At 44.5% G+C, this 14,367-nt stretch overlaps 1 protein-coding gene and 1 long non-coding RNA gene across 12 annotated transcripts in view; one reads left to right on the top strand and one right to left on the bottom strand.

Annotated features, from left to right (window-relative positions):
- LOC136021814 (uncharacterized) overlaps positions 1–1,602 on the top strand; it is a 28,340-nt gene extending 26,738 nt beyond the window's left edge. For all 7 annotated transcript variants that reach the window (XR_010615894.1, XR_010615899.1, XR_010615895.1 and 4 more), the window contains one exon: positions 27–1,602. This is a non-coding gene — a long non-coding RNA (uncharacterized LOC136021814). The remainder of the gene's footprint in view (positions 1–26) is intronic.
- Positions 1–14,367, bottom strand: part of LOC136021813 (sphingosine-1-phosphate transporter SPNS2-like) — a 129,043-nt gene that overhangs the window by 24,897 nt on the left and 89,779 nt on the right. For all 5 annotated transcript variants that reach the window (XR_010615892.1, XM_065694435.1, XM_065694438.1 and 2 more), the window contains exons 9-10: positions 11,997–12,062; positions 4,532–4,630 (exon numbers count right to left, since the gene is read on the bottom strand). Coding sequence is in view for 4 of the 5 variants with exons in the window: in XM_065694435.1 (XP_065550507.1) it covers positions 4,532–4,630; positions 11,997–12,062 (165 nt within the window). In the remaining variant the exon portion in view is untranslated. The remainder of the gene's footprint in view (positions 1–4,531; positions 4,631–11,996; positions 12,063–14,367) is intronic.

Raw genomic sequence — 14,367 nt, 5'->3', positions numbered from 1 at the left:
AAGCTTATTCTCACATTTTTTTCCAGGTCATACCAGGAGCAGCACAAAACCCTTCAAACCAGAACAGCTCAAATTTGCTTACAAGTAATTACAAGGTCCCTCACGCTCAGACCTCTTTTTCTAAAGGAGGCTGCTCAAAAAGGAGATGCCTCTTGAGACTGTGGTGAGCCACCATTCCTGGCACTGCAACCCAACACAGCATTCAGTCCCGGGGCCTGCCAAGAGGAGACCCCTCGGTTTAGGTGATGCTGCTATTTGCATGACCCTCGGCACCCAGAAGTGCGATTTGGGTCCCCTCTCACAGAGCCTAGCTGCCAGACCGCGCCACACTGTCCTGAAGCTGCCTGGCAGGAGCAACTGGAGGTCATGTCCCTCAGGCACAGCTGAAGCAGCAGTAGCCGAGGAGGTCAGGCCAGGTGGGAACCACCAGCAGTGCAGGACAGGGAGTAGCTTTTAGCCCATCAAGAGGTGCTGGTGGAGGAGAGCTGATCTCTGGCACTTTAAGACACCATCCTCAGACACCGATGTTGCCAGGTGACAAGCAGATACAGACAGGTTTCAACCCCTAGACCTGATGGATGGTTGCACAGGGAAGATGAGGAAGAATTTAATAAAGCAGGAAGCTAACAGGAGAGATGACAGCACCAGAGCAGCAAGGGCAGTGTGTGCCCATAACAGCAATTCCCCTGGCATGTGTAGGGAGAACAAAGGCTGGAGCCGGTGCCCATTTCTCATCACAGCAAGGCAAGGATGGAAGAGGAGAGCACTGCTGTACTCAGATGGGAAACAAATTACAGACTTGGAGGAAGGAAAGGAAGAGTGCCAAGGCACAGCCTCAAAAGAAATAAATCACTGCCTGCACTTGCTTTTCCTGAAGCAGAAGAGTACATCAGTGAGTGGAAGGAGACTGCTGTTTGTGCAGAGGAATAACATAAACCCTGAGTAGGGAAGACGTGCATGTGCACAGAGGAACATGGGTGCAGCTTCACTGGCATGTCTCACAACTACTTAATTTTGAAAGGCCACAAAGATGTCACTAGAATTAATAATACAAAGAGCTGAAGCTATGATACAGCCTGAGAAGGGTTAACTGCACTTCACATTCTGCTGCTGGTTGCCTCCACTCAGCTCTTCTAAGCCTGAAATGTTGCCTAGGTATTGGGGCACAGAAAGAGCAGTTAGAAGACTTTTATGTGCTACTCAATGTGAGTGGTAGGATTTGGGGTATTTCTCGTAACTGTTCTGTGCTTCAGCAACCATGCCTGCATAGTGGGACCTTTCGAAGACAGAAAAGTACTAAAGATACTTGCATGTAAGGCACTGAACAGGTGAAATTTCTCACTGACTATCTCAAGAATAAAGCACGAAATCACAGTCCAAGTCATTAAATGGGAATTATTTAAACTCTGCAGGTTATCACAAAGGTCCTGGAAAACACACAGTTATCTAGAAATAAAACTGTCTCATCTAATGAAGTACTCCAGCAATGCCTCGTCTTATTTGTGAATGAATAGGCAGCACTGATTTATAGTAATTGATCCCAGTGCTTGGCAAGCAGTAAAACCTTATGCAAATTATAGCTGCTACCCTAAAACTGCATTTGTAGAACTTCTTTGTAAGTCAGTCTTAAGCCTTTTTACCATAATAAAAGTTATCAATTTAAAGAGACATGAAAAATACCATACATACATGCTTCTTCCCACTTAGCTTTTAAAAACTAACGTATTTGGTGCTTTGGGTAATTGCAAGGAGCTGACCTGCAAGATTTGGAACTAGGGGGATGAAAGATAAATCTGAATCTGACCTTCAGCTCTGTGGCACACCAGGAAGCGAGGGAGCAGTCACACACATGAGGCTGCAGCTGTTATGTACCTTCTACGTGAGGATTATAAGATCAATACAGCATTTATTGGTATCCAGCAGCCTGCGACAGCTTAGTCCTGCAAGGACACGGGCATCTGATTCCTTATTAAGAGCATTGCTAGAGGGAATCTCACTATGAACTCACCAAAACCAGGTAAGACTCCAGCCGTATTTGCTCAAAGCACTGCTCAGTTAGGGAGGGAGCTTCAGGTGGATTTTGTAAGCAGTCAGAAGAACTGGCAGGTCCTCAGGATCTCAGGTGAACCCTGAGGCATCAGGAGCTGGGTTTCACTGCTTCGGAGCATGCCTGTTACTGCAGCTTATCTGATTTATGCTGCCTTCTGCCTCTCTCTTTCAAGACCTACACTCTGCTCTCCATCTGCTTCATGGTGGCTGTGGAGTAACAGCAGTGTGAGTTGATAGGGATTCCCAGAAGGACTATGGGAACTGGGTTCCTAGATTTCCCTTAAAGCCAACAGGAGCAGGTAGCTTAGCTTCCACCGACTGCCTTGAAAATCCTAGTCATAATCCGGGCTGCTTCTGTAGCCTGCCCAAGTGAGCTGTCAGTGCAGGTCTCCATCCCACAACAGCCAGACAATTCCAATGACAAACACCAGCAGGTTTTAACAACCAAGGTGATCGCTTGTCTTAGCCCTGGTGGAGAAGTTGGCTTTTTGTCCTTTCACTCTGAATAGTATTTGTTTCTTTGTGTTCTGTGAAAGCAGCTGATCTTTCAATCGCTGTAGCACAGGGAGCATGAGTCAGCCCAGCCAGCCCAGAGGCTACGGAGATGGATGCTGGTGCTTTCTGTGACATGAGCACTTCGCTCCAGCTCTCCTGCCACAGAGATTGTACTTGAGTAGCCTCCTCCCAAATGAGAACTGCCCAACATGTACAGCATTAGAGTAATTCAAAATCATAATTGATATTTTCCCAGTCTAAAGAAAGCCTAAGGCAGGCATTAAATTGAGGTTAAGCATATTTCAGGCAGGCATCCTTAAGTAACTCACAACTTGTTTGATCTCTGAATACCAGAAGGGCAAGGCACATCATTTCCTACAACCAAAGTTTTTAATCCGTGGCACTACAGATCCCTGGGCAACTTTCAAGATTAACTGCAACCATTCAGGGTCCTCACCGTTCCTCCCAGACAGCCCTCTTATGAGGATGACAAAGAATGAAATGCAGAGGGGTCATCTGAGGCACCTTGGACCTGCCTCTCATCACTGGCACCCATCTTCTGAGCATGCTGCCCCGCTCATTTCATTCCCCTGCTTGCCATTCCCCATGTCCTCTGCCCTGCACAAAGCATCGCTTCCACTGGTTCCTTTGTTCTTGACACTTTCAAGTCATTTCTAAACCGAGATCATTTCTCCCTGGGTACCCAGAACATTGAGGTAAACAAGGAGTAAACCAAACTGTGCATACTGACTCTCTTAAAACAGTTCTCATTTCTTTGGTCCATTCAGCTTAAGCTGTATCTGTCTCTTTGTGTACACTTCAGAGGGCTACAGAGCAACTCTATCACTTTCCCGAGCTGCCATTCAAGAGTAAATATGTATATTTACATATATATATATATTATATAATTAAATATATAAAAACAATTATGAGTAGATACACACACCAGCATCTATGCAATGAATAGACAAGAAATGATGGGGAGTGTGTGTGTGTTTAAAAATAGGTCCAGAACCCTCAGCAGCTATGTCACAGCAGTACTGAGCTAGAAGAGCACATCAAAGTCCTGCCTCTCAGGTGACGGGACCAGTGAAGACACCAGACACACCACTGGAAAACTGTAGCACCTCCAGCACAACACGAGCAGTGCCACTTTGGGTTTACATGTAAGCTATTATGTTTTATAAATGATGAGCTGTGTTCTCTGAAACTCAATGCATGGAACTCCGCAGAAGGGTGCAAGAGAAAGAAATTATCCCGGTACATTTAGACTTCTTTTCCTCAGTAAATTTTCCAAGCCTCATATTTCTGACTCTGAATGTTCTCTGATTGCCAGCTTTTGGAGCAGGGTCTTTTGTTTTGCTCTGCACTGGGATAATAGTGGCACCAAAAGACAGATCTCCACTAAAACCAAGGCCAACAACTGCACCAGTTATAGAAAGGAATACTACTAACAAAAACCCAAAGCATGCATGCCAGAAAGGGATACTAACCCAAAACACACACACCCATCCTGCCGTGGATTTACACCATCATTTCTTATCATACAAAACAGGTTCAAAATATCAGCACATCAGAACAGCTGCATGTTGCTACCCATAAATAGATATTTGGTTTATGAGACCGGATTAAGAGTTAAACACACACATACATACATGAGAGTGTTCCAGTCTGATTTCTAATGGACCTGTGTCCACACCACAGAAGCAACCACTCTCCCTTTACAGAGCTGTCTATAAGCTTTACAAACGCCCTAGGCTAAAAACATTTAGAAGCTCACTTCTTGTGCCTATGTGGTCCTTCCAGGTTCAAATTGCAGCCCATCAACAACACAAGCATGGATAAAAGTTGCACTTCACTGCACCGCTTCCCATTGTGCTGGTAAACACAGGCCTGCACGGTTTAGCTTGGCATTTTAGATAAGCAGTTCATAAACAAAACTAAACATGGGCAAACAACCCTGCCAAAACCTGCTGTGAGCACTTACAAATCCAATCAGATAAGGACTGCCAGCATCTCCCAGGAGGTGTGAAGTGAAACTCTGCAAGGCCACTGCGGTTGCACGGCGTGTTGGAATGACCACATACTGCAAAGGGGAAAGAAAAACAAGCACATAAGGAAACCGAAGTAAGAACCTGTCCAACTGTCTTGTGTTGCTCAGGTTATACCCAGGCCAGGACAAAGTAAACAAGCTCCCCCTGACACTGCTGGCAGATGCAGCCACTGTCCAGTCTATGGGTGGCTCAAGCAATGGGGAGCTGAGCTACACTTCCTAGCTTCCTAACACTCCTGATGGCTGGTGCTGAGGGAGGGAAGCTCTGCCTGGTCTGCATTCAGCAGCACTGACCAACAGCTTTGATCACAAGACACTTTGCTGTTGCTTCTCAGCCTCTATTTTGCTTGGCTGATGGGGAGAGTGAAGCCTGAGGTTGCCTGCAGCATGTAACTTGCTCAGCACCGCCAGCTTTCCAAAAGAGGGCTTTGCTGTAACCTGGGATATTGTGGGGTTTTCCATAATAAAGAGATCATTTTGTTTCTTAGAGCATACGCAATTCACACCAGTATGAAATTCACATCCTCCCCTCCCATTCCATCTCGAGCCACTCGATTCTCACAACTCTGCTGTTCCACTTGGGAAATGTGAGAGACACACTAGGAACATTTCCACAGCCACGATACTGTAATTTGGTCTCCACTCCAGCGGGACATGATACCCTTGGCCAGGTCAGAATCAGTCTGACTACACAGGACCAGTGCAAAACACAAGTTATTCCCCTGTTAAGGGACCACAGCTCACAGAAAACAGAGCCCTAAACATGAAAGTGGGTGAGAGATTAATAAAGGAAAACCACCAGCAAGCCCTGGTCCTATGGAATGACCTTGATTTTATAACACACATTTAGGAGCAGAAAAAAGTAACTGTCCCCTGCTTAAAACTTGGGAAAGAAGCTGGCTATGGATATCTGCGTCAAGTCCACATATCCTGGTTTCCAAATTGAGCTTGTCTTGATTTAAAGGCAGTAAGTAATGAGGAATTCAATAGGTCTCTGAATCCAGGTGAACTTTATTGCCACTTGAAAGCACTGAATCTTGTTGTGCCTTTTCCTGTTGCTCTGAAGAGTCATCTCCCCTGCCAGAAATTACTCTGGTTCAGCTATTTGTAGATCATGATCCCTTTTACGTGCCCACTTTCACTCTGATGGGCTTCCTCTCGTCTTTCTTTACCTTTGCCAGAGTTCAACTCGTTCTTGCCATCCTTTCCTGAAGTCATTTATTAATCAAATGTGACATTTCAGGACTGGCATATCCCCAGCTAGAAATACATGGAGATTCATTTACCTTGGCTGAGCGGGGTAGGGAGAACTCACTGCTCCAACAGCAGCATATCTCGGGGCACAGGAGCTGAAGCACTGTTTCAATGCTTCAACATCTTCTTTTAGGGAAAGGGGTAAAAAAAGCCATGAAGAAAAGGATAGAAAAGAAACAGTGCTGAGAAAATCCAGACTAGAAGAGAACTGATGCCTGTTTAGAATGATCATGTCATTCCAAGCAGAGGCAATTACCAGTGATGGGCAAAATTAGATTAAATGCTTTTCCTTAGGGTTTTACCATGTGCTTGCAGAATGACCTGCCAGTTCTTTCATTACTGGTTTGACAAAGCTGCAAACACACACTGCTAATGCACTTTGATGCCACATATTAAATGGGTACCCTGTTGAACTCCTGTTGTGCAACAGGCGAGGAAAAGATGATCAGAACCAGAGCAGTCACCTGGCTACGGATGTTAGACACTGTTCTCCTCTGGCATCCAGGAGCTCAAAACAGATCTGAAGGCTCACAGAAATCCCAAGAGGAAAATAAAGTCTAGACTTGATTAGAGACACAGAAAAGTACTGAAGGTCACACTGTGAAACAGCAGAAGAGCCACACAATTCGCTACCATTCCCCAAAGATGCAGGGTAATGGGTGCAACCTGGACAGATTAGACAGAAGAAAATGAAAGCAAAGTAAAATCAAGAGTGAGTTAGTGTTGTTCTTCCCACCTGGCCCCAGCTCGCACAGATGCAGTGGAGAAGTATTCTACAATAGCTGTTTGAGAAAGATAAAGGGAAATTCTACCTAATTCAAGAGTTCAGAGTTGCGTGTATCTGTGAAATGGGATTTTAATCTTAAAATAGTTTAATTTCTATACAGTTTATGCTAACGAATCTGGACAAGAAAGCCTGGTTCTATATTCTATCCATTCTCTTAGCAAAATAATAAAGGAAATGGTAAATTTATTAAAAACTTACCATTTGCAGGGAGTGGTAGTGAATTAGTGCCAGTTAGAGAAAGAAATTTGAATGACACCTGCATCATACATGTATTTATACACATGAATACACACACGTATATTAGCCGTAATTCTGCATATCTGTGTATTAAGCAGACATACAGGTTTGCCAGTATCAATACAATTTGCAGCGAGATTTCAGTGTGCCTAGTTAAAGAAGTTATTGATGGTTGAAAGCACTGATATGGTTTGGCACTAGAAAGTACCAAAACTTAGTCAACTTACTCTGGAATTCAAGTTCCAAACACCTCCACAACCCAAAACCAAGCAAGCAAACGAACACGACATCTTTCCTCCTCTTCTAAAAGGATACTGGAAACTAAAGAAAAGGCTTAAAACAGCATCTCCGAAACACCAAAAAAACATCTACCCTATCCCTACTTAAAAAGCATTTTATTCTGATGGAGAGGAAGTAGTTGGTAGTGAACACTATCCACTGTTCTAGGAAGAGAGCAGTAAATTACAGCTCTCAGTGGGCATTTTGATACTAAAATAGACTTAAATTCAAACCATGCATGGCCTGGTTTGAACATCCCACAGAAGCTGGAGGTGGAAGAGCCACAGCAGCTGAGGAGGAAGTCCATGTGATTGTCCTGGCTCATCTCTCACTCCAGGTTCAGAGGCAGGCAGCACAGAGGATGGGAAGGGAGGCTGACCAAGCAGCTTTGGCAAACCCCTGTTCCTTAAATAGAGGTTTGGAAATGCTATGGTTTACTGATGACATTCCCTTCCTGTAATGAAACCGTCACAAAGAGTTGGTCTGAAATAAGTCAACCAGGACAGCCAAGGAGAGATCACTCTTCCATCAAAGGCCACATGCCAAAAGGTAAGTTCTGGTTTTTGCAAGGGTCTATAGGGACAGGCCAAGGGGAATGGCTTCAAGCTGCCAGAGGGGAGACTGAGATGAGCTCTTAGGCAGGAGCTCTTCCCTGTGAGGGTGCGGAGGCGCTGGCACAGGGTGCCCAGAGAAGCTGTGGCTGCCCCATCCCTGGCAGTGCTCAAGGCCAGGTTGGACACAGGGGCTTGGAGCAAGCTGCTCTAGGGGAAGGTGTCGCTGCCCATGGCAGGGGGTTGGAACTGGAAGAGCTTTAAGGTCCCTTCCAACGCAAACCATTCTATGATGTTTATGTCTAAACTCTCTAAAACACTTTTCTACCCTTTCTGGGCCAGACAGTAACCTTCAGGACAATGCAAACTGGCCTCTTTCAGCACCAAAGGCAAAGAAAATGCATGCTAACCAGAGTCAAGCCACTATCAAAGCCTGGAGACAGGCCAGGTGTCCCTGTTGTAGCCACTGTTCAGAAAAGGCAAAGGCTGTGGTCCAGAGAAACCAGCCTGAGAGAGCCCCTTCACTCAAGCTAGGCAGATGCTGTCTACAAAGAAACTTTTAAAGGAAGTCAAAGGCTGACCTGGTCTCCAAACCACAGCCAGCATGGAACAGTGCACCCTGGCCCTCAGAAGAACTGAGAGACACCCTTTGGCCTACCCTTCCATCGTGTTTGAGGGAGTCTGTGAACCCTCGCTCAAAGGCACCCTTCCCCCTGCCTTAAAATCCACACCACAGCACTCGGATTAGTGGTGCGTGGAGGCACACGGAGAGAAGCAACAATGAGAACCTGTGGAAATGCCATTTATCTTCGGCTGTAGAAATAGGGCAGCATGAATAATTGTTGTTTATATATAGGGAAGGTAATCAGGGGAAAATGAGCCTAAAAGAAGACTTCGACTCTACAGCATTAAAGCAGCTCCTCCAAGGCAGCTCCTGACCATTTAAAAAAGATGCACGGTCCTTTTTCCATGACTGTGAGGACTTGCATAACCTGGAGGATGGCAAGGACCTAAGGTTATTGTGATCCGACTCTTACACTGAAATGCCACCAAGGCTCTGCTCATCAGCTTTAGTTTTGGGATATGATATGGAGGTAAAAAACCCACTACTAAGACCGGATTCCACAAAGTCCCAAGCCCTCAGCATGCCTCAGAATGTTTCCTGCTGCACTGAGGCTCATTCATTATGGCTGTTACAAGGCAGTTTTAATGCTACTTTGGGGTTCTGGCAATTTTAAGGGCAATTTGCAAAGATGGCAGATAAAATCTGTTTCATAATTAGCATGCTCCAGAAGAAACATCCTCCCCTTCCCTAAGCACCATCTGAGCATGTGCCTGGGAGGAGATATGGAGAGTCATACTCAGGAGAATAAGGCCTGCTTTGTACAAATTTGCATTTGGAACAAATATCAACCTTTTAAGATCTGAGGCAGTGCAGAACATTCTGCAGTGCTGACAGCTTATCAAACACCCGGCACCTTCTCCTGCAGACAGCTTGAGGAGCTGCACACTGACCGTTCCACTGGCAAGAACAATAGACGCAATGGAAGCACAAAGGTAGGAAGAGCCAATAATTAATTGTGAAGAAAATAAGCAATCATCCTTGCTTTGCCAAGGAAATTCAAGCTGCAAAACCTCTCAAGATGCTTACCAACTTGCCCGATAGGGTTCCTAAGCAGTCACGAGATCTGTAAATCTTGGGAGAGCTCTGATAAATCATTTGGGATGCAGATTCCGAAAAGCCTCACTTCTGGCATAATGCAATAAGTAGTAGCAGTGTTCAGTCAGCACTGGGAGCTTTTTATCCATGAAAACAGTGTAATATTTATGTATAGGATCAAAGTGTTGTTAAGCTTAGGCTAATAATGCTTTTAAACTCCTTACTAGCCTAAAGCAAAACCAGACACCCTTCTGATTACACCAAATAAATAGTAATCAGTAGAAATTAATTTGCCAAACATGAAAAGTGCATCTTGCTAAAACATATCCACACCTTTCTCTGGCTAGGACTTCTTACAAAGCTGCCTGTCAAACATGGTTATAGTCCTGGCTCTCACCTATTGCCTGACTAAACATCCTCTCAAACCCCTTGTGTAGGAGGAATGTACTTCAGACCATCTGTTTACAGGCTTGCACTAACCTAAGTGGATGTTTGCATGTATTTGTATAGCACTTTAAGAGGTCTGCTCATGCTGATAATGCATTAAGCTGGGCATTATATGGAACACTCAGTTCATTGTCCTAACAGACAAGCTTAAGTGTTGGCATCAGTTGCCAAACTCCAATTTTTAACAGGGTTTTAGTTTCTTTCCCATGTTTTGGAAATTGGAACTAAGAGATAATTTCCAGTTATTTCCAATCTCCCAATTCTTTTGCACTAAAGCAACATAAATAACTGCATCCCTACAAAATGCAACTCTCTATAGGATGCTGGTGAGACAGATGGCAAACCCTATAAAAAGCTACAGGGTACTGAAGTCACATTGAAACCAACACAGAAAATCTCAGTAATTAAAGTGGGACAATGATGGCATCCTTAGGACACTTGATATAACAGCAGTTAGTTGAGAAGTGTCTTTCGGGCTTAGCTTGAGACCATGCAGGTCAAATTTCAGCTCTCTCTCTGGCACAGATCTTCTGGAGGACCTTGAACACATCCAGTGGGTACCCTCCCTCCAGCTGTGCTGTGTTGGCAGCAGAGATGACTTTGAGAGCCACTGCTGGAGGATTTCAGATGTGCTCCATGGCCAAGCCCTTACCTGCTTCAGCCAATGCTAGTGAGGATATAAAAGACCTGCTATTTAAGCCCATCAGCTAATTCTGACCTGGGAGAGTTGGTAGAGCTCTTGGGAGCATCACAGTAAGAGGCAGGATGTGACAAGAAGCTCCGGCAGGAGACAGGAACAAGCAACTACGAATATTGTACCATAAGTTCTTCCTCAACACAGCTGCCTGTAGATTGCACATCTAAGTGTTGAGATACCACCTCATGAGCAGCCTTGAACTCAGCACAAGCTGCAAAACCCACCTAAGCATAGAGTAACCACCCATTCAGCCCATGCAGAGCTCTATCACACTACAGCTGAACTGTTATGAGGAGCAAACCCTAGTAATTAAAAGCTATCTAATGCAACTCAAGTACACTGGCGACCATTGTTTCTCTGTGCTTTATTCACATCTGAGAGAAGCAGAATTAAGAACCCCAGTTCCCAAAGTGTTCTCTGCACAAATGAGCTAGAGATTGAAGGTTCATCAGGCAATCCAGTTATGGCAACTACAGAGCTACCTTAAAACATAACCACAGCCTTGAACTTGAATCATCAACAGAACTTAAGCAGAAGCTTGAAGCTCTCTGGTGAATCAATAAATCAACGCCATTATCTTTGCATCTAGGAATACTGAGGCAGATTGGTTTCTCACTGATGTTTGCATAAGAAACTAATACAAGTCAAGGGAGTTTTCTGTTGATGCCAGACTGATTATATCTGTAGTTCTGTAAACAAGCTGTCAAAAGAACTCGGGCAAGTCCTGTAATGGTTCTGTGCCTTAGTTTCCTTCTTTTTCATACAATAAGCAACACCTCCTTCACAATGGGATTTCAACAGAGGCTGTTTGATAGGCTCCAGACTATTTCATATGAAAATCTAGCTGCTGAGGTCAGCTTGCCGATTTGAAAGACTTAAAAAGCTCTATGGTGGAGAAATAATGGAAAATGAAGGACATGGGGTGAAAAGTCCCTGAGAGCTTCCTCTTGGACAAGGTGGACACAGTCCAAAAATTCTTTATACTTTCTTTTCCTCTCTCCTCTCCCAGAGGTGGTTTTCTATTGTGTATGTGTTGAATGGTAGGTTAGCTGGAGTTAAGCCAAAGAGAGAGGTAGATGCTTGCCTTTGTTGTCAGAGGAGGGAGGGAGGGAAGGGTTTCCTACTGCAGAACAAAGCTGAGTTATTGATAACAAAATCCACCAATGTGCAGACCATTAGGAAATGCTGGCCCATTCTTTGCATGTGGGGATTTGCACAAATGCTTAGAATCTGGGGAAGCTATTCTAATTCAGTAATGCCGACCTTTCTGGACATCTCTCCCTGGTGCTCCGAACTAAGGATAAGAAGAAAGTTTTTTCCTTATCTCTTTCATTGTCACTTTCCTTTTCAACAAGCAAAAAATAAATAAAAATAGGATAGGCTGAAGAAGGCATTTGGAAGAGATGAGGAACTTCAGGTTGCTCTTGCAAGCTGACAAACTGCTCCGGCCCCCAGAATAGAAAGATGCTGTTCCAGCGTACACTCACCATTAGTATGTCTGCTGTGATAGCCCAGTTTGAAAACAGAAGAGTTTCTCCGATAAAAATGCAAATCTGTTGTAAAAAAACACACACAAAAAGGAGAAGATTTATTCACTTGGCATTCAAAGGAAAAATAACCTGTCACAAACTTTCCTTTGCTGCTTATTTGTCTCAAACCTACACAATATATTTCTTGTTACTGTTGTGGTTTATCTTGACTGTTAGGGAACCACAGACTTTCTCAGAGCTCTAGAGGGTTGGCCTGCAACTTTGTTAGTGCAAACTGTTATGATCTATCGAGCAGCTACATAAAAACCTGACACGTTTGCTTACAGAACATGAAAAGCCAGCAAGAGGAGACAGCCCCAGGCTTCCATACTTCCATCACTCTGTTCCAAAAAACAGTTAGAAAAGGTGAGAAGGCCACAACTCCCCAAAACACGGTCATTTGCATCATAAGAAATCAAGTTATGTGTTTGGCTCTGTAGCAAACCATACGAGGTTCACCACCCACTAAGTGCAAGTTCCCTTCCCTCCTGGTAGCATGCTGCTGTCCTTGTTGAGGGGGACATAGGGATAGGCACTATAACAATTCAAGCATTACATTAATAATATCTATGTACAACCAAGACAGGACCTAAATATGGGGTTTGCAATATCAGTGTCTTACAGTGAAATGTAACTCTTGAGTCTGTGGAGATGGAGGAGGAACTGCAAGAATGGCAGCTATGGCACTGTGTGACCACCAAAACTCAGTGTGTGACCACCAAAACTGTCTTTCCCACAAACCAGCTGAGATTGCCTAAACCCCTCAGACCATCATGTCACTGCCAGGAATAGTTTGCTCTATTTAGTAAGCCTTATGCATTGACCTACAGAAAGCTTCCTCTATTTGTTTCTAAAACTGTCTTTGTTTCCCATACATTCTCCCTCCCTATCTCCTCTTTTTGTGACTGGATCGGCTTCCTCCATGATGGTGTATGAGCCAGTCATTTCAACCCAGCTGGTCAGCTAGGAAATCTCCTCTTCCCATTTTCCCACTGCTCTGCCTTGAATTTGGTTCCCAGTGGAAATGACAACTGCCAAGCTAAGAAACACAGCTCCAACTGACAGAAGTTGAAACCACGTGTCACGTAGCAAGGGCATATCAGAGTCCCAGGTGGGCTCTCAGGACCTGCTCTGAAATCCATCCTACTCCAGCTTTGCAGCTCCTGTTGCTGGGGTTCTGTCGCTGGATAGATTAAATTGAGCTTGGGAAAGATGCAATCACCCTTCTGAATGCAGCGACATGCCCTGCCTGTTCCTACAGTGTTGCAAACAGGCAACTGTTTGCCTTAAGGTTATAGGAATTACATACACGTAAGACACATGAATTGTTGCACACAGCGAGTAGAACTTGCTCCATTCTGCAGGAGTTCAGCACAAGTCCTGTAAATAAATCACTGGAATGCTACCAGCCCCAGAGCACACCAGTTCGGAACTGTGGAACGTGTGTTTCACCTGACACGCTTCCATGGAACACATGATTAATGTGTGGGCACTGGTGAAAGAGGAGCAAAAGGAAGATCAGAAAGTAGGACAAAAGATGCATTTGTAAAAGTCTGTCCTTCAGCTGCTAATGGGAATTGATACAAATGAGTTCATCTGCTGCAAAGGGCATTTGAGGATATGTGGCATTGCTGCTGGAGAGAGACCCCAGGGATCCTTACTGCAAATAGGGCGGCCCCCAGAACAGATTAGTAGCTCCTGAAATGGTCACAGCTTTGACTCCTCACACACTTTTAGAAGGCTCATTTTACACTGAGGTTTCAGCTCTCCAGATACCTCCTCTTAATCCAGCTGTGTCGCACAATATCTCACCATCTCCATTACGTGTCCAGCTGCTCATTTGTGATGAGCTGACAGAAGTGATCACCCCCTCAAGTCTTCCTGTCTATATGATCAGTTAGCAAACTCCAAATGATAAAGCAGGTTTCAGAGGGGTCACACCAGCAGCCTTTACAGCAAGATCTAAGCACGTTATAAACTTCCATGGCTATTTGCAAAGTACATATCTGCCTACATCTTCCTTAGTTGTATTTCTCTCTGAAATAGTGGGTAAGACACCCACACGTGCTCTTGATTTTGAGACAAGTCTAACTCTACCTCACTGTTGGGACAATATCAATGACTCAAGTCCCCAAGTTGATACTGAGATGCTGTAAAAGCTCTACGGCAAGGTTTTACCCTGGGATTTGCTGTTTCTGCAAGATCATAAAGTGTCTTTGGGGAATTGAAATAGATGCTGAAATTGAGGTACAACAGGAACTTGGAACAGTGTCAAAAGGAAGGCAAAGCGAAGCATCTCTCTCCAGTCATTTGGAGATTTAAGCTAGTG

Source organism: Lathamus discolor, chromosome 14 (genome assembly GCF_037157495.1).
Source record: "Lathamus discolor isolate bLatDis1 chromosome 14, bLatDis1.hap1, whole genome shotgun sequence".
In the NCBI taxonomy this organism is placed as follows: Eukaryota; Metazoa; Chordata; class Aves; order Psittaciformes; family Psittacidae; genus Lathamus; species Lathamus discolor.
The sequence above is the reverse complement of the archived record's forward strand: the minus strand, read 5'-3'. Positions and strand labels throughout refer to the sequence as shown.